The sequence below is a fragment of the Pelophylax lessonae genome (assembly GCF_965119305.1).
Source record: "Pelophylax lessonae genome assembly, chromosome: 8".
Lineage (NCBI taxonomy): Eukaryota > Metazoa > Chordata > Amphibia > Anura > Ranidae > Pelophylax > Pelophylax lessonae.
This window is the reverse complement of record NC_138775.1, coordinates 25,565,189-25,590,693: the sequence shown is the minus strand read 5'-3', so window position 1 is coordinate 25,590,693 and position 25,505 is coordinate 25,565,189. Positions and strand designations below refer to the sequence as shown.

At 43.5% G+C, this 25,505-nt stretch overlaps 1 protein-coding gene across 1 annotated transcript in view; it reads right to left on the bottom strand.

The window, feature by feature from the left end:
• Positions 1-2,083: 2,083 nt before the first annotated feature.
• PRKAR2A (protein kinase cAMP-dependent type II regulatory subunit alpha) overlaps positions 2,084-25,505 on the bottom strand; it is a 136,277-nt gene continuing 112,855 nt past the window's right edge. Inside the window, exons 7-11 of the mRNA XM_082265192.1 lie at positions 14,893-14,994; positions 13,651-13,725; positions 13,495-13,560; positions 9,600-9,738; positions 2,084-2,459 (exon numbers count right to left, since the gene is read on the bottom strand). Of these exons, the coding sequence (XP_082121318.1) occupies positions 2,326-2,459; positions 9,600-9,738; positions 13,495-13,560; positions 13,651-13,725; positions 14,893-14,994 (516 nt within the window). The 3' untranslated portion in view covers positions 2,084-2,325. The remainder of the gene's footprint in view (positions 2,460-9,599; positions 9,739-13,494; positions 13,561-13,650; positions 13,726-14,892; positions 14,995-25,505) is intronic.

The window sequence follows — 25,505 nt, the reverse complement described above, 5'->3', positions numbered from 1 at the left end:
TTTAAAGGACATACAACGTCTTTCAACTTGGGGAAATCCAAAAGCATTCAAACTGAGGGATGGACAATACAGCACATAGTAGTTACCAGACCCAACGTGAACAGAAAAAAAAAATGGGGAATGCCTGCAGCTGAAGTGCTGCTTGAATGACCTTACACCTAAAGATGGCATCAGGGAGGCCTGAACATACACCCGGCAGATAAAAACCTGAGAACAGGAAGACCAGGTGGTAGCCTTGCACTGAAAATCCAATACCTGATGCCAGAAAAGTCAAGAACTTTCACAACCAGTGAAGTATGTTTTGACAAGGAAAGGAGAAGCCAATCTTTAAAGTGGAAATCAAGGCAAAACCTAAATTCTAAACTTACTCTCAGACACATTCTAAAGGGCCATACACACTAAGATTTTCTGAAGACTTTTTCCTTTAGACTTACCAAAACCATATAATATGAGGTCAAACCTAAACACTTTCAATTTGTATGCAATCAGGCAGGCCCTTGCACTACATAGAAAAGGTAAATCTGAAGGAAATCCAACCACAAAAGTTGGATAGTGTGTATCCAGCTTAAAGCGGTTGTAAACCCTAAAAAAAAAAAAAAAACCTGCAAGACAAAGGCATAATGAGCTAGTATGCATCGCATACTAGCCCATTATGTGTAACTTACCTTAGAACGAAGCCCCGACACGGACCCCCGGACATCGCTGCGGGCGCTGCCATGATCCCTCGCCGTCTCTTCCGGGTTCGGCGGCTCCGGCGCGGTGATTGGCCGGAAGAGACGGCTCCGGCGTGATGATTGGCCGGAGCCACGATTTTCCGGCAAGCTCCCGGCAAACATAATTGAAGGTCCCCCCGGACCTTCAGAGCGCTCGCGGCTGCATGCACTGCAAATATCTCCTAAACCGTGCCGGTTTAGGAGATATTATTTGTACCTACAGGTAAGCCTCATAGGCGTACCTGTAGGTAAAAGTGTCAAAAAGCGGGATACTACCGCTTTAAGCCTAAACTATCTAGCCCTGTAAAGAAAAATAAATCTCTACACTAAAGGGCCATACACACCATAAGATTATCTGAAGAATTTTTCCTTCAAACTTACCAAAACCATATAATATGAGGTCAAACCTAAACACTTTCAATTTGTATGCAATCCGGCAGGCCCTTGCACTACATAGAAAAGGTAAATCTGAAGGAAAAAGTCTTCAAATAATCTGATAGTGTGTATGGCCCTTTACCTGTTATGCAGCCATTCCGGTCTGGTACCACACTGAGCTGTCAGCAGCAGCTTCACTGTGTAAGAGAGGGTCAGCCGACGGAAGCCCTATAGTTAACTCTTTGGGTGACGTCACTTACCAGGCATTTCCCAGCCGTGGTTAGTGTTTCCCTGCACACCGCATAAACTGCTGGAGACCAGAGTGACTGCAGAACAGGTAGGTTTAGCGATCTTTTTCTTTACAGGGCTAGATAAGATTAGAATGTGGATGAGAGTAGATTTAGGGTTAGTTTGGTCTTAAAGTGGAAGTAAAGGCAAAATGAACTCCGAAGCTGGTTTACCCAGAAGATTAACAAAAGTCTGAATTACCCTTTAGGGTCCATCCAAGATGACCAATAAAAATGTCAGTTGCTAAGAGTTAGAGACTCTCAAGCACAAGAAAGAAAATCTCTCAGAGAGCTGGAGCCAGACAGAAGATGATGTCCTTAGTGAAGATGCTCCAAAACTGCCCAAGGAAAAAATAAAAGATGCAAGAAATAAGTGTCTTAACAGTAGAGCTGAAAAAAGTCCATCCTTCCGGCACACTAGCAAAAAATGAAACCCGCTGGTAGTAGGAGGGGTTACCCTGGACTAGCCCACAATTTGTACAGACAAGTCCCATTATGCACCTTTTATTGACACTTTTTGAAGATACTTCCAGTCCCTCGGTAGCTGGCTGTACTCAAGCGGTTCATACCTAACAGATGTCAATCCTATCAATACATTGTCTTTAGTTTTCTTTAACACACTGCCAAGCAGAAATTGATATCTTATATGATATTCTTAACAGAAAAATTCAGTGGGAGGAAACTAAAAGGCACATTTTTTTTTTTTTCTTAGGTCTAATAAATGGATCTCAGCAGCAAAATAATGGCACAAACTAGACTTCTACCCTTGCCCCTAGTGCTGAATTCTGTTTCCTAAAAAAAAAAAAAAAAAAAATTAAAAGAAAAAATGCCCAAGACAGCAGCAGTAACTGTTCCACGGTGCTCTGTCCCTTGTGTGTGGTGATTTGACAGGAGGCTTGTGTCTGTGTCTTGAACAAACAAAAAAAAAAGGCACTAAGGTAACACGGTGCCTATTTTCCTGGGTCTCGAAGGTCCATGCTGGAACCAAACAATGCCACCAATTGCTCCTCATAATGTGTGATGTTCCTCTTCATAATGTCCATGCAGGGGCCCAGCAATCGCTCAAAAGCTTGCACATCCATAACTGAAGAGAGAGAAAAAAAAAAAAAGAAAACCAAATGGCTTTTCAAACAAAGCTGAACATTTTGGAGAACTCTAGCAAACACATACAGGCAATGTTCCCATCATATTCTTAACACAGCTGCAAAATATACTTTTATGTGAAGACACCTCTAAAATATTAGGTTCAGTGGTTTAAAGGGTCATAATATATATACAGTGGGTACGGAAAGTATTCAGACCCCCTTAAATTTTTCACTCTTTGTTATGTTGCAGCCATTTGCTAAAATCATTTAAGTTCATTCTTCTTCCTCATGAATGTACACATAGCACCCCATACTGACAGAAAAACACAGAATTGTTGACATTGTTGCAGATTTATTAAAAAAGAAAAACTGAAATATCACATGGTCCTAAGTATTCAGACCCTTTGCTCAGTATTTAGTAGAAGCCCCCTTTTGATCTAATACAGCCAGGAGTCTTTTTGGGAAAGATGCAACAAGTCTTTCACACCTGGATTTGGGGATCCTCTGCCATTCCTCCTTGCAGATCCTCTCCAGTTCTGTCAGGTTGGATGGTAAACGTTGGTGGACAGCCATTTTTAGGTCTCTCCAGAGATGCTCAATTGGGTTTAAGTCAGGGCTCTGGCTGGGCCATTCAAGAACAGTCACGGAGTTGTTGTGAAGCCACTCCTTCGTTATTTTAGCTGTGTGCTTAGGGTCATTGTCTTGTTGGAAGGTAAACTTTCGGCCCAGTCTGAGGTCCAGAGCACTCTGGAGAAGGTTTTTGTCCAGGATATCCCTGTACTTGGCCGCATTCATCTTTCCCTCGATTGCAACCAGTCGTCCTGTCCCTGCAGCTGAAAAACACCCCCACAGCATGATGCTGCCGCAACCATGCTTCACTGTTGGGACTGTATTGGACAGGTGATGAGCAGTGCCTGGTTTTCTCCACACATACCGCTTAGAATTAAGGCCAAAAAGTTCTATTTTGGTCTCATCAGACCAGAGAATCTTATTTCTCACCATCTTGGAGTCCTTCAGGTGTTTTTTAGCAAACTCCATGGGGGCTTTCATGTGTCTTACACTGAGGAGAGGCTTCCGTCGGGCCACTCTGCCATAAAGCCCCGACTGGTGGAGGGCTGCAGTGATGGTTGACTTTCTACAACTTTCTCCCATCTACTGACTGCATCTCTGGAGCTCAGCCACAGTGATCTTTGGGTTCTTCTTAATCTCTCTCACCAAGGCTCTTCTCCCCCGATAGCTCAGTTTGGCCGGACGGCCAGCTCTAGGAAGGGTTCTGGTCGTCCCAAACGTCTTCCATTTGATTATGGAGGCCACTGTGCTCTTAGGAACCTTAAGTGCAGCAGAAATCTTTTTGTAACCTTAGCCAGATCTGTGCCTTGACACAATTCTGTCTCTGAGCTCTTCAGACAGTTCCTTTGACCTCATGATTCTCATTTGCTCTGACATGCATTGTGATCTGGAAGGTCTTATATAGACAGGTGTGTGGCTTTCCTAATCAAGTCCAATCAGTATAATCAAACACAGCTGGACTCAAATGAAGGTGTAGAACCATCTCAAGGATGATCAGAAGAAATGGAAAGCACCTGAGTTAAATATAGGAGTGTCACAGCAAAGGGTCTGAATACTTAGGACCATGTGATATTTCAGTTTTTCTTTTTTAATAAATCTGCAACAATGTCAACAATTCTGTGTTTTTCTGTCAGTATGGGGTGCTATGTGTACATTCATGAGGAAGAAGAATGAACTTAAATGATTTTAGCAAATGGCTGCAATATAACAAAGTGAAAAATTTAAGGGGGTCTGAAAACTTTCCCGTACCCACTGTATATATCAATAAAATAGAATTTTTGTAAGAACTTACCGTAAAATTATTTTCTCTGAGTCCTGTGTGCGCCCTCTTCAGGAGTAGCTAGGTGTGTCTGGGGTCATGTGGGTAGGACGGCCCCTAAAGGCGTGTCTAGTGAAAGCATTCATTGCCTAGCTACTCCTGAAGAGGGCGCACATAACCCATTAGTGAAGAAACCTTCCAGAGCTGCGTCTGTCAGAGGATATAAGAGAAATATATATATATATATATATATATATATATATATATATATATATATATATATATATACACACATACACACACACACATCTCATAATTACCTGCTCTGTGTAATAGTTTTGCACAGAGCAGCCACAAACCTTCTCAGGTCCCCCATCAGGGCTACTTATCAGCCAGTGCCCCCAATAGCAAGCCGCTTGCCGCTGTATGCATCCACAGCTCAGCCCCTGCTCTCTCCTCATTGGCTGTGACTGATAGTAGCAGGAGCCAATGGTTCCTGCTGCGGTCTCAGCCATTGAGGAATAAGAGACCAGGGAGAAGCTTAGCGTATATTAAATTGGTTTGTGCAAAAGTTATAGCGTTTACAAAACCATGAAATAGATTTATGGACCTTCTCTTTTATTAATAGCGGCGATCAGCTATTTTTAGCAGAACTGCGACATTGCAGTGGACAAATCTGACAGTGACACTTTTTGGGGACCAGTGACACCAATAGTGTGATCAGTGCTAAATCATTCACTGTTACTGTATGACACTGATAGGGATGGAGTTAACTAGGGAATGCTTTCTAACTGTGTGGGGGACTGGACTGACTGCAGGAAGAGCGTGATCTGTGTTCCTGCTTAGTAGGAACACACAATCTCTCCCTTCCTGTCTGCCTATGTAAACAAGACAGATGGCTGTTCTGTCATTCTGCGCCACAATCGCAGGGGGCTGGCAGCCGCGCGGACTGGCTCCCGCTGTGCGCGGCTCTGGCAGCACAAACACCCCCCCAGAGCCCTAAAACAAAATCACCTAAATGTACGCAATTTTGCGCTTAAGGGCCATCCTACCACAGTATATGTACGTGGGGTGGTCCTTAAGTGTTTAAGTTACAGGCATGCATTTGTGAGCTCATGTAATATTGGATGAGAAGACCTGACTCACAATCAATGCCGGTCACCCACAACACTATTATACACTATATAGCAAAGTCTGTGGACACCTGACCATCAAATCTACAGGAGTTTGTTGGGACATTCCAATACCATGGGCATCAAACATGGATACTGCAGCCTCCACAAGTCTGAAATGTGTCTGTGGGCATTCTATCAAGAGAAAATTTGTGAGGACAGGTACTGATGTTGGATCAGAAGACCTGGCTAAGAAGTTTTTACAGCTGCTCCTAGGGGCGTCAGGAGTTTTTTTTTTTTAAAGCTCAACAATGCCTCTCCATGTTATTCTGTGTGTCCTTGCACACTTAGCTTTTAGGAGCAGTAAGTGGCACAGACCTTTTCAAGCTGCAAAAAAAACCCAGGGCCAGGGAGATCTGGAGCAGCAGCGTTACAGCTGTAAAAAAGCTAAACGCGTGTTAATGCTGTATAATGTGTTAAGCCACGTCAAGCATTTTTAAGCTGTAGTAATTGGATTTGGAAAATAGAAGAGGGCTGCTAAACACTAGGGATGATCGAACGGTTCGGGTCGACCATCGGTTCGACCTGAACATTGACTGTTCGAAATTCAGCCGAATTACGAACTTTTTGCGGAAAAAGTTCGGAATTCGGCATCCAGAACCGACCAAAATGCAATGGGACAGGAACTGGGCTTTAAAAGCCCGTGATTGGACCAGAAACATCAGTAAAAGCCAATTGAGGGGGCAGGAGGATGCTAGGAATGCGATTGGAGTGACTAGGGGGTCCAGAGGCCAATCAGTAGTGAATACGCCCCCCAGTATATAACATAGCCCCGCCAAATCTCTAGCACTGTAATACAGGGACTGTGGAAGAGTGGAAGCATTTCTGTTACTCCTGCTGCAAAAGTGTCATTTAGCAACTATTAGTGTGAGGAAAGGGATATCTAGTGTAGTTAGGGGACTATATACCACTATAGTTAGATTCAATAATCTAGTTTCTGTAGGGAAAAAGTGTTAAGTGTCAGGGTGACCGTAGTGTAGTGTAGGGTGAACTGACTGACTGCTATGCCAGGGTGACCGAATTCATCCATGTCAGGGTGACCGCCATAAGAAAAAGATCGTTTGTCTTAGAATTGCAGTAGAGCAGGATGTGGCTCCGCTCCTGTCACACCTGGGAGTTCTTGTTTCAGGCGTTTATTGGGCTTTTTTGTGGACGTCTTTGGAGGCAGGCACGACATCTGAACTTCTGTGTAGGGGTATATATACACACACATATATATGTATATATACACATACACACAGGTGTGAAAGTAGCGGAACCCCATCCATGCGCTAATGAAATTATTTGCAGGGATGTGGCTCCGCGCTCCTATCACGCCTATATGTGTGTATGTGTATATATACATATATGTGTGTGTCTGTGTGTATATATACCCCTATACAGAAGTTCAGATGTTATGCATGCCTCCAAAGACGCCCAAAAAATGCCCAATAAACACCTGCAACAACACACCTGGGCGTTTTTGTTGCAGACGTTTATTGGGCATTTTTTGAGCGTCGTTTATTGGGCATTTTTTGAGCGTCTTTGGAGGCAGGCATGACATCTGAACTTCTGTATAGGGGTATATACACACACACATATGTATATATACACATACACACGTATAGGTGTAATAGGAGCGGAGCCACATCCCTGCAAATAATTTCATTAGCGCATGGATGGGGTTCCGCTACTTTCACACCTATATGTGTGTATGTGTATATATACATATATATGTGTGTGTGTGTGTATATATACCCCTATACAGAAGTTCAGATGTTATGCCTGCCTCCAAAGACGCCCAATAAACGCCTGCAACAAAAACGCCCAGGTGTGTTGTTGCAGGCGTTTATTGGGCGTCTTTGGAGGCAGGCATAACATCTGAACTTCTGTATAGGGGTATATACACACACACACACACACACACATTATATATATATATATATATATATATATATATATATATATATATATATATATATATGTATATATATACACACACACATATAGGTGTGATAGGAGCGGAGCCACATCCCTGTGCTAATAAGAATTCTAAGAAAAATTATCTTTTTTTTCTGGTTCTGGACATGCTACAGAGCTGAAACTTCGCATGTACACTTTTTAGACCCCCCAGACACTAAATTCAAAGAAATCTCATTTTATTTTTTTCAATAATTTTTTCAATAATTGTCTCTCTATCAAAAACGATAATTTTTGAGAACTTTTTTTGTGTGATTAATAGTACCTGGGGCATGACCCAGAACCCTAGGCACTTTTTAGGGGCATTTATTGGGTTTACGGCTTCAAAATTGTGTTTTTTGATTAAGTTTGGGTCCCATTGATTTCAATGGGGTTCTGGAATCCGGACCCAAACTTTCGGGAAGTTCGGGTGTTCTGGTTGAACCGAACTTTTCAAAAGTTTGATCATCCCTACTAAACACTTAGGTGGCAAACGTGCATTAAACGCCAATGCATAACGCTGCTAAAAGTGCATTTTTACAGCTGCTTTTTCCTGCCATCTGGTCCTGGCTTTGCATCTTGTTTTTTTAAATGCCCAGTGTGCATGATGTGTAAAGGTTCTCAGCGGTGCTGAGGTTAGAGCTCTTTGCAGGCCACTGTAGTTTCTCCACACCAAACTCAAACCATGTCGTTATGGAGCTGTCTTTGTGTACACAGGCACAATCATGCTGGAACAAAAAAGGGACTTCCCCGAACTGTTACCACAAGGCTGGAAGTGTACATCCGTCTTAAATTTCTTTGTACGCTGTAGTATTAACAGTGCCCAGCACTGGAAACACCTGGACTAAGTATAGAAGGGTGTTCGCATTTTTATATATAGTGCACGTATGGGATGCAACTTTTGGCCATATAGTGCACATATGGGATGCAACAAGGAGCTTAGTAAGAGCCAGGAACTTTGTAGAAAGATCCCACAAAGATGACCAGCTAAGCAGCCGATCCAAAGTGTTATTGGTTGCTTGACCCTTCACCAGACCTCTTACTGTGAGAAATTTAAACTACAGCTACCTAGGGGAAAAAAAAAAACAGGGAAACTGTCAGTGTTCGGAGCAGATTTATAAAAAAAAAAAAAAAAAAAAAAAAAAAAAAAAAGTTAATTGAAGTGAAGTTCAATTGCAGCTCTTTAGTAATTGTTTTCATCTTTCCATCTATTAAATCCTCTGCTCTTTTTATTTTAACTTTGGATAGTGATGGTGAGAACAAAAAATTCTGCCAGTAAATATCTTACACAGCCCACTTCCTCTTTGTCTGGTAATTTGCCTAGGCTAATGACATGCTAATGACATGCACAGCTCTCCCTCTCTTTCACTCTCGTAAGTTTGTCAGCAAAGGAGGGAGGGATTAGTCATAGGAAAGCAAAGGGGAGCTGGAGGGGGCTGGATGAGGGCAGAGATAACAGGAAATAGCAGGGATCCATGTGTATTCATCGAGAGAGGAGAAACGTACAGGGAAGCAGGGGTGTGCGTTCCTGTATACATGTGTATGTGTGCGCGCACATGAAAATTCAGGAAGTGGTCAGCAGCTTTGGCTGCCCACAGTTAAAATGACTGCAGCCAGACTTAGAGGAGGGAGATTTCTGCAGCATATATGGCAAGTACAGAATCACAGTATGTATAAAATATGCAGTGGCTGGAGGGAAGATTCAGAGTGGCAGAGATGTTTTTATTACAAATTATGTAAGCAGACAGCAGTTCCTCGTTAAATACTGTGTTACCTCAACATTTAAAATTCTTGATATAAGCCTGTTGTACTATATACTTGTGTTAAAAAGTGTCCGGTTCTCTTGTATTTCTTCCTTTATGTGAAATTCCTGGTCTTCCTGCCAGTCCCTCTGCTTTCCTATTTCAAACCAACCACACTAGACATAGAAGCACATCCGTCCCAGCGTGGTCAGTTTTCTAGCTGTGCTGGGAGTACAGACCTTTGTCCCACAGTGAGAAGCTGGTGAGAGGACCTACAGTACAGGTCACGGCACAAGAGAAGGAATTCTACATTTCTAAACTATCAAAGGTCTGAAAATTGTTCTGTTTAATGCAGCAGCAGCCAGCAAGAGAAGATTCCAAGTTCCTCAACACCAGGGCTGCTTTATATTACAGCAATACCAGGTTACTCTAAGCATGCAGAAGAGCTGTTGAGATTACCTAAACACTTGACATCGCCCACCGAATACGCAGAAGCTGCTCTGGGCTTGTTGGTAACAAGAGCGAGTTCACCAAAGTAATGACCTCTTTTACACCGTGTTAGCTCCACTTCCTGGTTACTTTCTTGAGCCGTTTTTGTCTGCATAAAAAGAGAGAAAAGATTTCAAGCTAAACGCTAAAAGTCATACAGTTTTACAGGCCGGACTGAAATTGCTTACTCTCACACTGGGCTTCTCGTAATATGCATTAGAAGTTGCAGCAAGTCTGAGTCCATCTCATTTACTGACTTAAAGACATCCAACATCTAGCTCTTTCATGCCCTTGGCTGACTGCCCCTGGCCCACAAGCTTCATTCATTGTATTTGTTCTTTCAATCAGAGGCTCATAATTTAATTTGTGCACAAAAAAAATACACCACTCCGGGTCTGCCAGTCATCCAGCCCCAAATCCATACAAAAGGTGCTGGTCTGCCTCACGATCGAATAAACATCAAATGAAAGTAGATGACTGCACACTTGAGTATGGAAAATCCAGAAGTTTTATTGAAATAATCCAAAACTACCCTGTGCATACTATAATGCAGGGATTCCCAAACTACGGCCCTCCAGTTGTTTAGGAACTACAATTCCCATCATGTCTAGTGATGTATGTGAATGTCAGAGTTTTACAATGCCTCAAGGTATGTGTAGTTCTACAACAGCTGCAGGGCCGCAGTTTGGGAATCCCTGCTAGAATGTTTTGACCATTGGATTATTTCAATAGAGCATCTGGATATTCCATACACGAGTATGCGGTCAACCACTTTCACTTAAATCTCATTTGTGCCGTCTGTATGCAAATCTCGTGTGTCCACAGATGTGTCGATAAGGTTCTGCCAGGACCCGAAGGCCATGCAGAGTCCCACAGCACATCTGCGCATGCACAGAAATGGCAGAGCAAGCACAGAGAACTGAAGTGAAAAAGAAAATCATTAAATGACAACATTCATGCCTGGCACTATACGGTGGCAGCAAGATGGGAGGGGATGTGCACATAAAACATTTTTATAAATACTGTCCCTCACAAAAGTGAGTACACCCCTCACATTTTTGTAAATATTTTATTATCTCTTTTCATGTCACAACACTGAAGAAATGACACTTTGCTACAATGTAAAGTAGTGAGAGTACAGCTTGTATAAGTGTGTAAATGTGCTGTCCCCTATTAAAAAAAAAAATCTCTCTACACACACACACACACACAAAATCTAAAAGGAGTGGAAGCTGCATTTATTTTCCGACATACTCCCTGGCTACAGTTGTCTCAGCATTTAATGCCTGGAAAGCTTTGGCACAGAAAGATTTGTCAGTACGCCTGAACCATCCTAGGCCAGCCTGCTTCACTTCATCAGCAGTGCTGAAATGCTGACCTGAGGAACTCTTGTAGGGGCCCAAACAGGTGGAAATCACTCGGAACGCGGTCAGGGCTGTAAGAGGGGTGTGGCAATACCTGCCAGCCAAGTTGCTGTAAAGTGCATGTGATGCGGTGCCCAGGTTTCGCCACATGTATTGAGGTGAACCAGAAAATCCTGGCCTTCCCAGTCAAAAGTGTCCTTCAACGGAGTGCAGACTTCAACTCTTCTGAGCCGGTCAAAAGTGGTAAGCTGTCTTGATACCCAGTGTGCGCTAACTTTTAAAAAATGCAAATGTTCTTGAATTATTGTGATCACCGTTCCCACAGAAAGATTGGTCTCTTGCAATTTCATGACAGGTAATGCGTCAATTATCCAGGATCAGGGGTTCCACCCGCTAAATGTTCACAGGAATGACTGCTGAGAGCTGGAAACCACCAGGGCCTGGATCATGACTGACGGACATACAGCCATCTTTGAAAAACATTTGCACTATTCAAATGTCTTACGGCGGCTGAGCATCTCATCACTGTACTGTGATTGAAGTCTTCTGTAGATATCAATAGGTTTTCTGCATTCGTTCATAAGAAACTTCATCACCACAGGCTATTCCATGCACGCACTAACACTGTTGACTGCCATCTTTATTAACAGTCTCTGGACTGGCCCGCGACATGTGCGTCGCCTATCAGGAATAGGACACACTACTGCCACACAAGCATCCCTTTATATAACTGCAAAATAAAAGCCTCAGTTTAACGTGAACTCCCCCCGTGTGTGTGTATACAGTCTATATTAATTTACACTGCTCAAAAAAAATTAAAGGAACACTTTGAAAAACACATCACATCAATTATCACCCTACAGAGGAGAGGGCTGAACTCAGACACCCCAAAAATAAAAGTGAAAAAATTATGCAGCAGGCTAGTACATTTTGCTGAAATGTCACTGCAGCAACTCAAAATGGTACTCAGTTTGTATGGCCTCCACATGCTTGTATGCATGCCTGACGATATCGGGGTATGCTCCTTATAAGATGACGGCTAGTGTCCTGGGGTATTTCTTCCCAGATCTGGACCAGGGAATCACTGAGCTCCTGAACAGACTGCAACCTGCAGTCGTCGGGTGGACCGAAACAATGTCCCAGATGTGTTTTATTGGATTTAGGTCAGGCATGCGTGGGGGCCATTCAGTGGTATCAATTCCTTCATCCTATAGGAACTGGCTGCATATACCTTTGCCACATGAGGCCGGGCATTTGTTGTGCACCAGGAGGAACCCAGGCCCCACTGCACCAGTGTAGGGTCTCACAATGGGTCCCAAAATTTCATCCCGATACCTAATGGCAGTCAGATTGCCATTGTCTAGCCTGTAGAGGTCTGTGCGTCCCTCTATGGATATACCACCTCCCCAGACCATCACTGACCCACCACCAAAGCGGTCATGCTGAACGTTGTTACAGGCAGAATAACGTTCTCCGCGGCTTCTCCATACCCTTTCATGTCTGTCACATGTGCTCAGGGTGAACCTGCTCTTATTTGTGAAAAGCACAGGGCACCAGTGGTGGATCTGGCAATTCTGGTGTTCAATGGCAAACGCCAATCGAGCTCCACGGTGCTGGGCAGTGAGCACAGGGTCCACTAGAGGATGTTGGGCCCTCAGGCCACCCTCAAGAAGTCTGTTTCTGATTGTTTGGTCAGAGACATTCACACCAGTGGCCTGCTGGAGGTCATTTTGTAGGGTTCTGGCAGTGCTCATCCTGTTCCTCCTTGCACAAAGGAGCAGATACCGGTCCTGCTGATGGGATAAGGACCTTCTACGGCCCTGTCCAGCTCTCCTAGAGTAACTGCCTGTCTCCTGGAATCTCCTCCATGCTCCCAAGACTGTGCTGGGAGACACAGCAAACCTTCTGGCAATGGAGAGGTTGGACTGCCTGTGCAACCTCTATACGGTCTAGGTATCGCCTCGTGCTACCAGTAGTGACACTGACACTAGCAAAAAGTAAAACTAGTGGTCAGAAGAGATGAGTAGGAAAAAAAAAATTCAGTGACCTCCACCTGTAAAACCATTCCTGTTTTGGAGGTCATCTCATTGTTGCCCATCCAGTGCCCCTGTTAATTTCATTAACACCAAAGCAGCTGAAACTGAACAACCCCCTCTGCTACTTAACTGACCAGATAAATATCCCAGGAGTTCAATTGGCTTGATGTTCTACTCTGATTAAAAAGTGTTCCTTTAATTTTTTTGAGATATATATATATATATATATATATATATATATTACACACATACATACACACACACACACCATTTTATCCTTTGCAAGTATTGGTATTATGCACTTAAAAGGTGCTCAGTAGGGATGGCATGCAGCATAGTGAAGGGGGGACCATAATGTAAAAAACCTGAGAAAGAAAAACCTAGAAAATATCCCAAAGAAAAATAAAAAGTGAAGCTGGGCTTTTCAAAGCAAACTTGAGGTATCCAAATCTGGAAATCACTTACCTTACTTTTCATCATAATTTTCACCTCTCCCGATTCCACAATGTAAAAACAGTCTGCCTTATCGCCCTAGGGAGGAAACAGAAATACAGGCCTAATAAAACACTGGTCAACCCTTGTGACCATAGAGCCGTGAAAACTAAATGAAACCCGTCTTACCTGTCCAATGATGCGATCTCCATCCTTATAAATTTTTTCACCTATTACATCAACTATTTTCATACGTTCAGAAAGCTGTGATTAATTAAAAAAATAAAAAAAAGTTTACAGTCCAGTCAGCATTCATGGTACAATCACAATAAATCTATGACTTGATAAGCGGATAGTTCCACCAAAAAAAAAGATCTGAACTGCTGACTATCTCTCAAGACTTTAGCTGAGGATTTACCAACAGCAGATCATACCTTGGATGCCTCCCCACAGTGCCAATCCACAAAAGAATGCAAGCTTTTCTGATTGCAGAGCTGTAGGTCTCACTCAGCTTGGTGTATGTTGGACTGCTGCAGAGACACCACTGCTTCCTCAAAAAGCATCAAGATGGCGGGGGGGGTGCCTAGGCATTTCTGATATGGTTGATTTAGAGATGAACTCTGGCTACCTACCATTTTTAGGCACACAATCATTTTACCCAATTTAAATGAAAGGTTCAACTTGGCGTTACAGAAGAACTAGACCACCATAAGTACTCACCTTCACCTTCCAGTAATCTAGCAGTTACATTCCTCACCGGCAACTACCCATATGCAAAGAACTTGGAGCCAAGCACTACAAAGCCTCCCCAGCAGTCCAAAGCACATAATAGTGCTGGTGTTCAAACAAGCTATTCAGGCTGGCAGAAGCAAATCAGAAGACAGACTGTGGAAATGTCGCATGCCGAAGCCCAGCCTCTTTGATGATGAAAGATACGGCTTCAGCCTAAGCTTCTCCTGACTACACTCCTCTGACATGTTTTGTCCAATCCATGGGGCTTAATCATTGAGTCTCAGCTCTTTGATTAAGCCCCATGGGTGGGGCAAAACATGTCAGGAGTGTAATCAGGAGGAGCTTTGGCTGAAGCCATATCTTCATCCTTCTGTATAGTGGCTGGGCTCCGATGTCTTCTGACTTGCCTCACCGGCTGCTGTCATCTTCTCTCAAGCTTCTGTCAGGTGCTGGGTTTTCAGCCTCTTCATTGGCTGGAGGTGGCATGATGTCATCCCGCACATGTGAACTGGAGTGAGTCATTCCAGCACAACCGGAGTGTGACTGGGCAATAGGTTGCTGCAGCTCATTGTGCATGCAATAGAAAACTACGAGCAGGCAGCCAAGTGTGTTCTTGCAGAAGAGACACTGCATTTTTATTAGTCAACTTTAGTTCCAGTACAAGTATATCTTGCAAGTGTAAGCAACTAAAAGTCTTACCTCTAATGACTTCAGAATAGGAACAGATTCTACAAAGGCTTCAAACATCTTTCTTTTTTTGTAATTGTTTTTTAGAATTATTCTTCTGAAGGTAACCCGATCCTGAAAACATGCAAGACAATCATTCATTAGGAAGAGCATATTAAAGTAAAATGTAAAGTCTTTTTTTGTTTTTTTTAATAAATAGGTTATACTTACCTCCTCGGTGCAGTTGGTTTTGCACAGAGCAGCCGGGATCCTCCTCTTCTGCTCTTCTGGCATCTCCCTCCTGTTCAGTTCCCCCACAGCAAGCAGCTTGCTGTGGGGGCACCCGAGCCGTGTCACAGCTCCTTGTGTCCATTCAGACACAGAGCTGCGACCCGGCCCCGCCCACTTGCCTGAATTAACTGAATGATTTTGATTGTCAGCAGCGGTAGCCAATCGCACCTCTGATGTATTTTTGGCTCTGAATTCCAATGCATATGTTGTCATGAGTCCAAAAACACAGACCTCTCCTCAACCCTTCCTCGTACAGACAGGGAAGTACAGGAAGTTATCAGCTCACAAGATTTCTGGAAAAATCAGCGCCTATTGCTTTGCACTTAACGCAAAAACAGTTTTACTGGTATATTTAGCAGACCAAAATGGCGCAAAAGTGTGCACTGTGGTAAGGCTTACATTAGAGATCGGCAGGTATCATTTTTTCAGGGCCGATGCCGATTTTCCGGCCACCCTTCAGGCCAATAGCCGATATTTTGTACATTTAATTTTTACACTGTACTAAAAAGACCCCCAAACCCCTCTTCTGCGCTTAAAAGCATTTAAAACGCCAAGTTTGGCCGTTTTGAATGCAGTCATTTTAAAAAAATAAATAAATCTGGCGCCTTTAAGGCTCCAGTACCCGGAAGTGAGATCATGACATCACTTCTAGGTTTTTACATCGGAGACCCAATCAGAGCTGAATTCGGGTTTGTTCAGATCTTCGACCTGCAGGTGGACGTGCTGGCTGGTCGCTCGGATCTCCCGGTGGGACAGGAGACCCAGACGAGAAAGGCGGCGGGGACGTCCCCTCCAGCTCCTTGCAATGATAATCGAGCAGCTGCTCAGTCGCATTAGTTGTCAATTACAAAAAAGCCGACCGTCTGCTCTAAACAATGGTACCGGGGTGATGCCTCTAGCTGAGGCATCACAGCTAGAGGCATCACCCTGATACAACCACTTGAAGCAATATCGACAAGTTTGTGGCCGATACGGATACTTAAAGAGAAAAAAAAAAGTGAATATCGGCCTCGGATAACAAGCCCCACTGATAATCGGTCGATCCCTAGCTTACATGCACGTCAAATTAACAGAACTGTACTGTTGGCAGTTCACACTTCTGGCAGTAGATGGCACAAGTACACCATGTGTAATGTCAGAAAAAAAATGTCAAACAAGGAAGGATCTTTGTTTTACACTATACATGTACACGGGAAGTGACAGCTATACTAGTAATATCAAAATATTGCTAGACTTATACAGGGTTGCTGTAGGCGCTGCGCCATAGATGGCCCTAAATTACAAATAAAAAGTCCTGCAGTCCAGCAGCAACAGTCAAACTAAATGCAACAATGTAACTGGCCAAGATGGAGACTTTTGGATGTATTTATAAAGCAGTAAATGTGATTTATCCCTGAACGTTAATTAGTGATGGAAAAAAACAAAACAAAAAACACACACAACAGTCATTTAGGCCTCTTGCACACTGCCGCCTAAAAGCAGTTTTTAGGCATACAGCATTTATTTTTATTTTTATTTTTTTACTGATGTAAATGCAGACTATTGTTTTCAACATGCCTGTACACATAGGTACATGAACATGTGCTGCGTATAGATCAGTAAAACAAATTACAGAAATATGTGTTGCCGGGCAGAATTTAAAAGTGCCTTCACCACACTCCCCCGATTAGAAGAGGGGGGCTTGCACACAGTACTAATGTATGAACATCAGAGATTCTTGGCATCAGATATTTTAAGGGAAAGAGGCAGGCTGATGTCACAACTTCCACTTTAGCCAATAAGGGAAAGCCTTGTATTCGTTCTTAAAAATACAATTCACTTCCTGTGAATGGCTGAGCTCATCCAGATTAAATTTTGTTCTGGGAACAGGTCAGGAGATCCATCGAACCGCAGCCAGATCAAGGCACTGTGTGTAGCTGATGCTGCATAAAGTTAATACAGCACTTAAAAGAACCATTTAAAATCCTAGTATTTCTGGAGTTAGGTCTCTTTCACACGGATGGTTCCGTATGTCCGTATATCACACCATCCGTTTGCAGGTGATATACGGACATAATGCACGTCAATGGGATTGCTGATGTCAGCGGATCACCATCCACTGACATCCGATTTTCTTCCTTTCAGTTCTGTTCCGTTTTATAGAACGGAACAGAAACCTATTTTTTCTTCCGTTTAAAAAAAGGAAAGGACGCAAAATCGGACGTCAGCGGTGTCATCCGCAATCCCATAGACATACATTATGTCCGTATATCATCCGCAAACGGATGGGATGATATGCGGACATACGGAGCGGATGACACAAGTGTAATCTGTGTCCGTAAAAAAAAAAAAAAAAAGTGACTGAACGGACGACAAAAACGGAGCGCCTGTGTGAAAGAAGCCTTAGGCTTTAATGGAAGGAATTTATTAGGGCTGATTAGGGTAAACTACCTGTTTAATAATAGGGTTAAAGATGAACAATTTTAATTGTTTTACTTGTCAGGTTGCTTTATGCAGAAGGAAGCTCATCCCTTTGATCTGCATATGAAACAATGCTACTAAACTCTAGATTGAACAGTGTTTACAAACACTGGCAGTCGTTGGACATCAGTAGCTCCTACGACCCCGTTCACACTGGGGCGACCTGTCAGGCGACCTGGTCGCCTGACAGGTCGCCTGCCATAGAGAAGCTGTGGACCCGTTCTAATAGGAGCGACACAAGTCGCTCCGACTTAGAAAAAGGGTCCGGAGCTTCTTTGGGGCGACCTGCATTGACTTCAATGTTATGAAGTCCGTCCTGGCCGCTCCGAGGTCGCGGTGCGAGCCGCGACCTGTGAGGTCGCCCCGGTAAGAACGGATCGCCCCAGTGTGAACGGGATCTACATCTGCTGTATTGACGCAGCAACTCGATAAGTGTGAGAAGGGGAGCAGCAGAGCAGAACGACAGACTACTATACACATTCTGTGTACGTCTATTACTGCTCATTTAACCAATTGTGGGCATAGTGCATGCTATATACACCCAAAGACACGTAAAGATTGAGGCTGACTTCATATCTGTGCAATGCTGCGTGTTACTGTGCAATGCAATAGAGCAGTTGATTCACACCGCCTGCATCCTAACTGTATCAAAGAAGTGCATGGCTCTTTTATTTTTAAAATAAAAAACTAAAAACAAGCACAATTTCGCTTGCATTCCTGCATCACACAAATGTGAACAGTCTTACATTAATAAGCACATAACCCAAATTCCAGGATAACTAGGTGGCGCTGTTATACCAGAAATTTTCAATTACTTCCTCTTAAACCTTTTCCCTGCCAGATCCGTTTTTGCGTTTTTTTTTTTTGCACGTTAAAAAAAAAAAAAAAAAAATCATAATTTTAGCCCTAAAGAGGATGTACCCCCAAACATTTTATATTTTCTAAAAGCAGACACCCTAGAGAATAGTGGTAGTTCCAATTTTTTTTTTTTTATGTCTCACGATATTACCGCAAAGGTCTAGGAAACTCAACATTTCAGTATGAAACACACGTAAGTGAATTTTAGGGCAAAAACACAAAAAATTACTCAGATTTGTGGTAAAATATAAAAGACAAGGTTGCATCAAGTAAATAGATACTCAGCATGCCAAGACTTAAAATTTGTGTGTGCCTGTGAAATGGCAAACAACTGCACCCTATATTTTCTATAGGCAATGTTTCAAAAGCCCCCTAGAGGTATTGGTTTAATGTTACTGAGGAGGTTTTGTTCTACAATTTTATTGCTCCCACTCGTGCGAGTGCGGGGATATACAACGTGTATCGCAATCCACATTTTCACGTACAGGCACCCCTGACGCATGCGTTTACGTCCGTACATGCGTATATGTGGAGCTGATGGGGCCCACTCAACTCTTATTGAGGGGGGGGGGGGGTTATGTTCTTGGGGTGGGGGGGTTATGTTCTTGGGAGTAACCTAAGTTTTTATTTTTTTTTTTACTTTCATCGCATGGGGTACAAAAAGTCCCCTATGTAATGATTTTTAGGTGACAGGTTCTCTTTAATGAGATATGCAGGGTCTAAAAGACCTCCAATGTCTCCTTTGGACTCTATTGAATGTTGTGCTATGCAGATCGCATTGCAAAAGATTCCTTTCTGGCTAAGCTAGCAGGGGACACCTAGATGGTGACCTGGAAGTCACTTTCCGGATCACAGCAAGAAGGGGAGGAGAGCGGACGCCTTCCCGCGCAGCATCCAGGACACGCCATATTGGTCCCAGGCACGCAGATGGGCAAGCAGAGCCTGGTAAGCATGAGGGAGGGGAAGATGGGGCAACACAATCAATCCCGGTGGTTGCGCGGGGGGGGGGGGGGGGGGCGTTCAGACCTGGGCCTGGCAGCAAAAGGATTAAAACTAGAACTAGGAGCATAACAACATTTTTTCATTTTGGATAGAGTAATGCCTCGTAAACATGCAACGATTATCGGCCGACCGATCGTCCGACTTTTGTCCAGAGTGGTGTTGTGTTGGTTGGAATGTGCCTAGACTGCACACGAATTTTCTCGGCCAACAAAAATCTACTTCAGAAGTGATGTCATGTGCTGGTTTACTTTTCGTGTGTTTTTTCTTCTCTGAGCATGCCCAGTCTTGCTCATCAAGATTTTTGTCTGCCGAAATCTGTACTGACTGACGGAAAATCGGCCGTTCTTTTGACGGCCAACAAAAATTTTATAGCCTGCACACCAGATTTTTTTCGGCCGAAAAGTCTGAGTCGGTTGTCGGAAGCATCATACTAACAAGCCGAAAATCGTCCGATCGGACGTTGGCCGAAAATTCCCAACCAATAATCGATGCGTGTGTATGAGGCTTAAGTGAGGGTTACAACCCGTCAGTTTTTTGTTTTTTTGGCTCATCTGTGTCCCATTGGAGAGATTTTGGTTCCCTTTCTGACCCATAGCAAAAGTTTGCCTTTTGTACTTTAACCACTTGCCCTCCAGAAGATTTACCCCTCTTCATGACCAGACCATTTTTTGTGACACGGCACTACGTTAATTTAACTGACAATTCCGCAGTCGTGCGACATTGTGCCCAAACAAAAATGTCTTTTTTTTTCATATAAATCGCTTTATCTTGGTGGTATTTAATCACCTCTGCAGTTTTTTTTGCGCTATAAACAAAAAAAAAAAAAAAAGGCCAAAATTTTGAAATTTTTACTTTCTACTATAAAACCTATTCAAAAAAAAAAGTAAGAAAAATCGATTTCTTTCATCAATTTAGACCAATGTGTATTCTGCTACATATTTTTGGTTAAAATCCCAATAAGCGTAGATTGGTTTGCACAAACGTTACAGGGTCTACAAACTATGGGATATTTTTATTGTTTTATTAGTAATGGCTGCGATCAGCGACTTATAGTGGGACTGCGATAGTGTGGAGGACAGTCAGGACACTGACGCCAACACAGTGATCAGTTCTAAAAATATACACTGTCACTGTACTAATAACATTGGCTGGGAAGGGGTTAAACATCAGGTGCTATCAAAGGGTATGCCTAGCCAGTGTTTTCTGTGTGGGAGGTGTTTTTACTAGAGGAAGGCATTGATCTGCTTTTCCTGCTTTGCAGGAACATGGGATCAATGCCTTCCCTACTAACAAAAGGGCGATCTGGCTTGTTTACACAGTTTAGACTTCACTTTTGTTGCCAGCAGTTTAGACATTAATGGCTGTGTGTTGAGTTATTTTGAGGGGACAGCAAATTTACACTGTTATACAAGCTGTACACTCACTACTTTACATTGTAGCAAAGTGTCATTTCTTCAGTGCTGTTACATGAGAAGATATAATAAAATATTTACAAAATGTTTTGTGAGATACTGTATTAAAAATGAATATGCTGGAGTTACATAGGAAGCCACCAAAGGGAGGCTTTTAGATGAGGATATGGGACAACTAGAAATGAAATGTAAACAGCGAACTGGTTCTAATCCGCACTGCAATATAAGGAAACACATCAGGAAGTGAACTATTGTTTATTTGCTAATCCCTTACATTCATCTTCTGTCCAGGACAGACCCAATAATTAAACAGGAAGTTAAACCATCGCCATCGCCATGATGAAAGCAGCTCTGTATATAAAAGCATCACACACCACTCTCACTGGACATAACTTCACTTAACCCATTTACTGCTGGAACAAGCACTGAGCAGAAAACCAACTTTTACAAAATCTGTGGTTCTTCATCCATCTGGAAGTCTGACATTCCAGGGCCTTGAATCCTTCACACAGAGCCATTGTCCTGCCTTTTGTTTACTCGCAGGCAATAACCGTACTCGGTTATACACAAACAAATCTTCCGTTCGCCTAAGTAACTCTTCCCCATCAGTTTACAGAGCCCTTTTCCATTTTGCAATCCTTACTTCAATTTTGAGCTTGGCTTGTGGCAGCTTGGTATAAAGATATTTCAGGCAATTCTATCACCTCCCTCCCGCCCAGCCCCGGTCTGTACTCCCATGGCGTGAAAAGGATAAGTGACCATGTAACCAATTTGGTTGGTCTCGGTGGTCACATGATAGGAAGCTGTTCACATCAGCTACCAATCATTACTGGGGAATGAGAACTGACAGCTCGGTCTCTGTACTAGGAGTCCACTATAAACATGGATCACAGGATTTCAGTTTGTTCTGCACTCCTGTGACCCATTTTCAGCAGACAGCAGGCTGCAGCCCACTGTCTGCTGACATCGCAGACCCGGTCCAGGCTCAGGAAAGATCACGACCATAAGATGGGGATCCGCCCACATGGCTGGCCTGGCACCTGGCTCAGACTCAGCCAATTGCCGAGAGCCTGAGCTGCCCGCTTCCGTCCCCTCCACAGCCCAGCGCTCCAGTGAGCGAGGGGGGGAGTTAGGGTTTAGAGCAGACAACGGTGACTGACAGTTACCAGCCCTCTGCTTGGGCAGCCATCAGAACTGAGCGATTGGCAGTGTTTAATCGCTCGATTCTCAGGGGGCCAACAGGGGACCGATGCAGCATCCACCTAGATAAGTATGATTCTGCAAAGGAAAAAAACTCACACTTCTCTTTTAAAGCAGTGGTCTCCAAACTGTGGCCCTTTGGGCACTACTCCTCCCACTAATACAAGACCCTAATCCACCAGCAATGGGGCACAATTGCTCCCACTGACACCAATAATGGGGCACTACTTCCCCCTTTGATACCAACGATGGACCACTATGTCTAACCCCCCACCCCTAATACCAAATGTGGTAATGCATACTTCCACTAAAGCCAGGAAAATTTCCACTCCTGCTGGCCATTGTCCAGCCCTCCTAAAGACTTGAGGACAATAAACTGGCCCTTTGTTTAAAACGTTAGAGGAGACCCCAGGGTTTAAAGAAACCCAGTCAATGGTCTAAAACACCAAATGAAGGCACCCCCTGAAATAGATCAGAATACTTTAATCCCAAAAGGAGAAATGATTGAAGATGAGGTAGTATACTCCTGTTACAGGGAACTGCTGGACTTTTCAACATGCAAAACTACTGGAAGCATCGGATGCCTGTGTCCCCCACTGTGTGCTGGGGTTCCATCCAAACTAGAGAACAGGATACCGTTCAGGTGTGGTATGTAAAGGATTGCTCACAGGTGCCGACCCTGGCTCGCTACCGCAGTGACATGCAAATGAGAAGAAAACTAGTCACACACCGCAATTGTAATCCAATAAAACGTCCTTTATTCTTCACGCATGGGACAATAGCGCAGGATCGGTTACAGTTGACATGTTTCACACGTAGGAGTGCTTAGTCATAACTAGGGTTCTATGACAGAGGCTACATCACTAGAATGTGTAAAAGGTAGGAGTCCTGGGTACCTAGGAGAAGCAATACTTCCTCTATTGCAGGGAACCTCTATTTCAATGGTGACCGACAGGGTCCCTTCAAGTGAAAATGGCAAGGCTTTTGAAGGAAAAAATAAAACTTAAAGACATAGTTCACTCTTAACGGAAAAAAAAGAGGCAATGTGGGTAAGGGGTGCTTGTAAATAAAATCATACCCTTGCTACGGTTGTAGGCTATTGTCTCTCGCAAAGCCTGACTGAAAAACTCCAAGAGATGTTATCTACCTGTCGTATTCCGGGGACAATGCTAAGACTTTCAGCGGGTATTGTCCACCTCCACTATCACAGAAGCGAGCAATTTCTCCAATTCAAACCCCCACATAAGCGCTCTCTCCCGATGCAGTCGGGAGACGTCTGAGGGGGGACATGATAGCAATTTATAAATATCTTAACGGGGATCTCAGCTTCGAAAAAAAACTGTTCATTCGAAGGAATTGCATGAGGACTCGAGGGCATACAATGCGATTAGAGGAGAAGCGTTTTAACCTCAGGCAACGAGGAGGGTTCTTTACTGTTAGGGCTACTAGATTGTGGAATTCTCTACCACAAGAGGTGGTTTCTGCGGGTAGTATGGTGGCTTTCAAAAGACTTAGACTTGCATCTCAATGATCAGGACATTAAGGGCTATGTGAGATGATTACAGCCACACACACCTACACAGGTTGAACTGGATGGACTATTGTCTTTATTCAACCTCACCTACTATGTAACTATGTAACTATATATCCACATATAAATATAATAAACCAATATAACTGATAATCGTGTTGCGCTATAAAAATAAAGTGCATGTGCGCATCACATTATGATCCAATCAAGTGATAAAAACTAATTAAAAACAAATACATCAAGGGTCAATATGTGCAAATGTATAAATATATAAAAAGTCAGAAGAAAATCCATCGAAGAAAAAGTGATCTGTGCAAAAAGTTCATGAGTATATATACTATATTACCAAAAGTATTGGGACGCCTGCCTTTACACACACATGAACTTTAATGGCATCCCAGTCTTAGTCCGTAGGGTTCAATAAGTTGGCCCACCCTTTGCAGCTATAACAGCTTCAGCTCTTCTGGGAAGGCTGTCCACAAGGTTTAGGAGTGTGTCTATGGGAATGTTTGACTATTCTTCCAGAAGCGCATTTGTGAGGTCAGGCACTGATGTTGGATGAGAAGGCCTGGCTTGCAGTCTCTGCTCTAATTCCCCCCAAACTTGCTCATCCATGTATTTATGGACCTTGCTTTGTGCACTGGTCCAAATCATTTGGTGGAGGGGGGATTTTGGTGTGGGGTAGTTTTTCAGGGGTTGGGCTTGGCCCCAAATGGCACTTTTCCACTGCAAGTACCGGCTCGGCTCTACTCGGCCCTGCTTGGCCCAGTTTGCTTTTCCATTGCTGGTACCGCATGGTACGGTGTTGGAACGGTTCGGTACGGTAAGGTATGGTTTGCTTTTCCACTAAAGTAGTATTAAAGTTAAGTGGGTGGGATTCTCTGACCAATCAGTGGCTAGTAGTGACTGCATGCAAAAGATTGTGGGGTATGGTACTTCTTGGAACCACAATCGAGGTGGTACTGTTTTTGAGAGCCGTACCGTTCGGTTCCATGCAGTGGAAAAGCGCCGCCGTACCGAACCGTTCCTACACCATACCATGCGGTACCAGCAGTGGAAAAGCACAAAAGCAAACCGAACCGTTCGGCTCCATGCAGTGGAAAAGCGCCATTAGTTCCAGTGAAGGAAAGTCTAAAGCTGTCAGCATACCAAGACATTTTGGACAATTTCATGCTCCCAACTTTGTGGGAACAGTTTGGGGATGTCCCCTTCCTGTTCCAACATGACTGCACACCAGTGTACAAAGCGAGGTCCATAAAGACATGGATGAGCAAGTTTGGGGTGGAGGACCTTGACTGCACAGAGCCCTGACCTCAAACGATAGAACACCTTTGGGATGAATTAGAGCCGCGACTGAAAATCCGGCCTTCTCTCCAACATCAGTGCCTGACCTCACAAATGGGCTTCTGGAAGAATGCTCAAACATTCCCATAAACACACTCAACCTTTTGGACAGCTTTCCCAGAAAAGTTGAAGCTGTTATAGCTGCAAAGGGTGGGCCAACTAAATAATAGGATTTTTGACTTACCGTAAAATCCATTTCTTTGATGTTTGACGGACACAACTCCTGATTCTTCTTAACCATCGGGTTATGCTGCCCCCTACAGGAGTAGGACACTTGTCAGAAAACAAACTTTACTACACCTACGGGGCAGTCCCAGGTGGTAAACGCTCACTTCCTGCTATAGGTACTCAGTTTTGTTACAAGCAGTGTCAGAAGAAAAAAAAACCAAACTCCATAGAGGGGCGGGTGCTGTGTCTGTCAATCAGAGAAATGAATTTTTGGAGCTCATCTGAAAAAAAAAAAAAAATACACCCTCAAGGAGGATCAGGTCCTCTAAACAGCAGCCAGCAAAAACCTTGCGGCCAAAAGAAGCATCCGCAAATGCCAA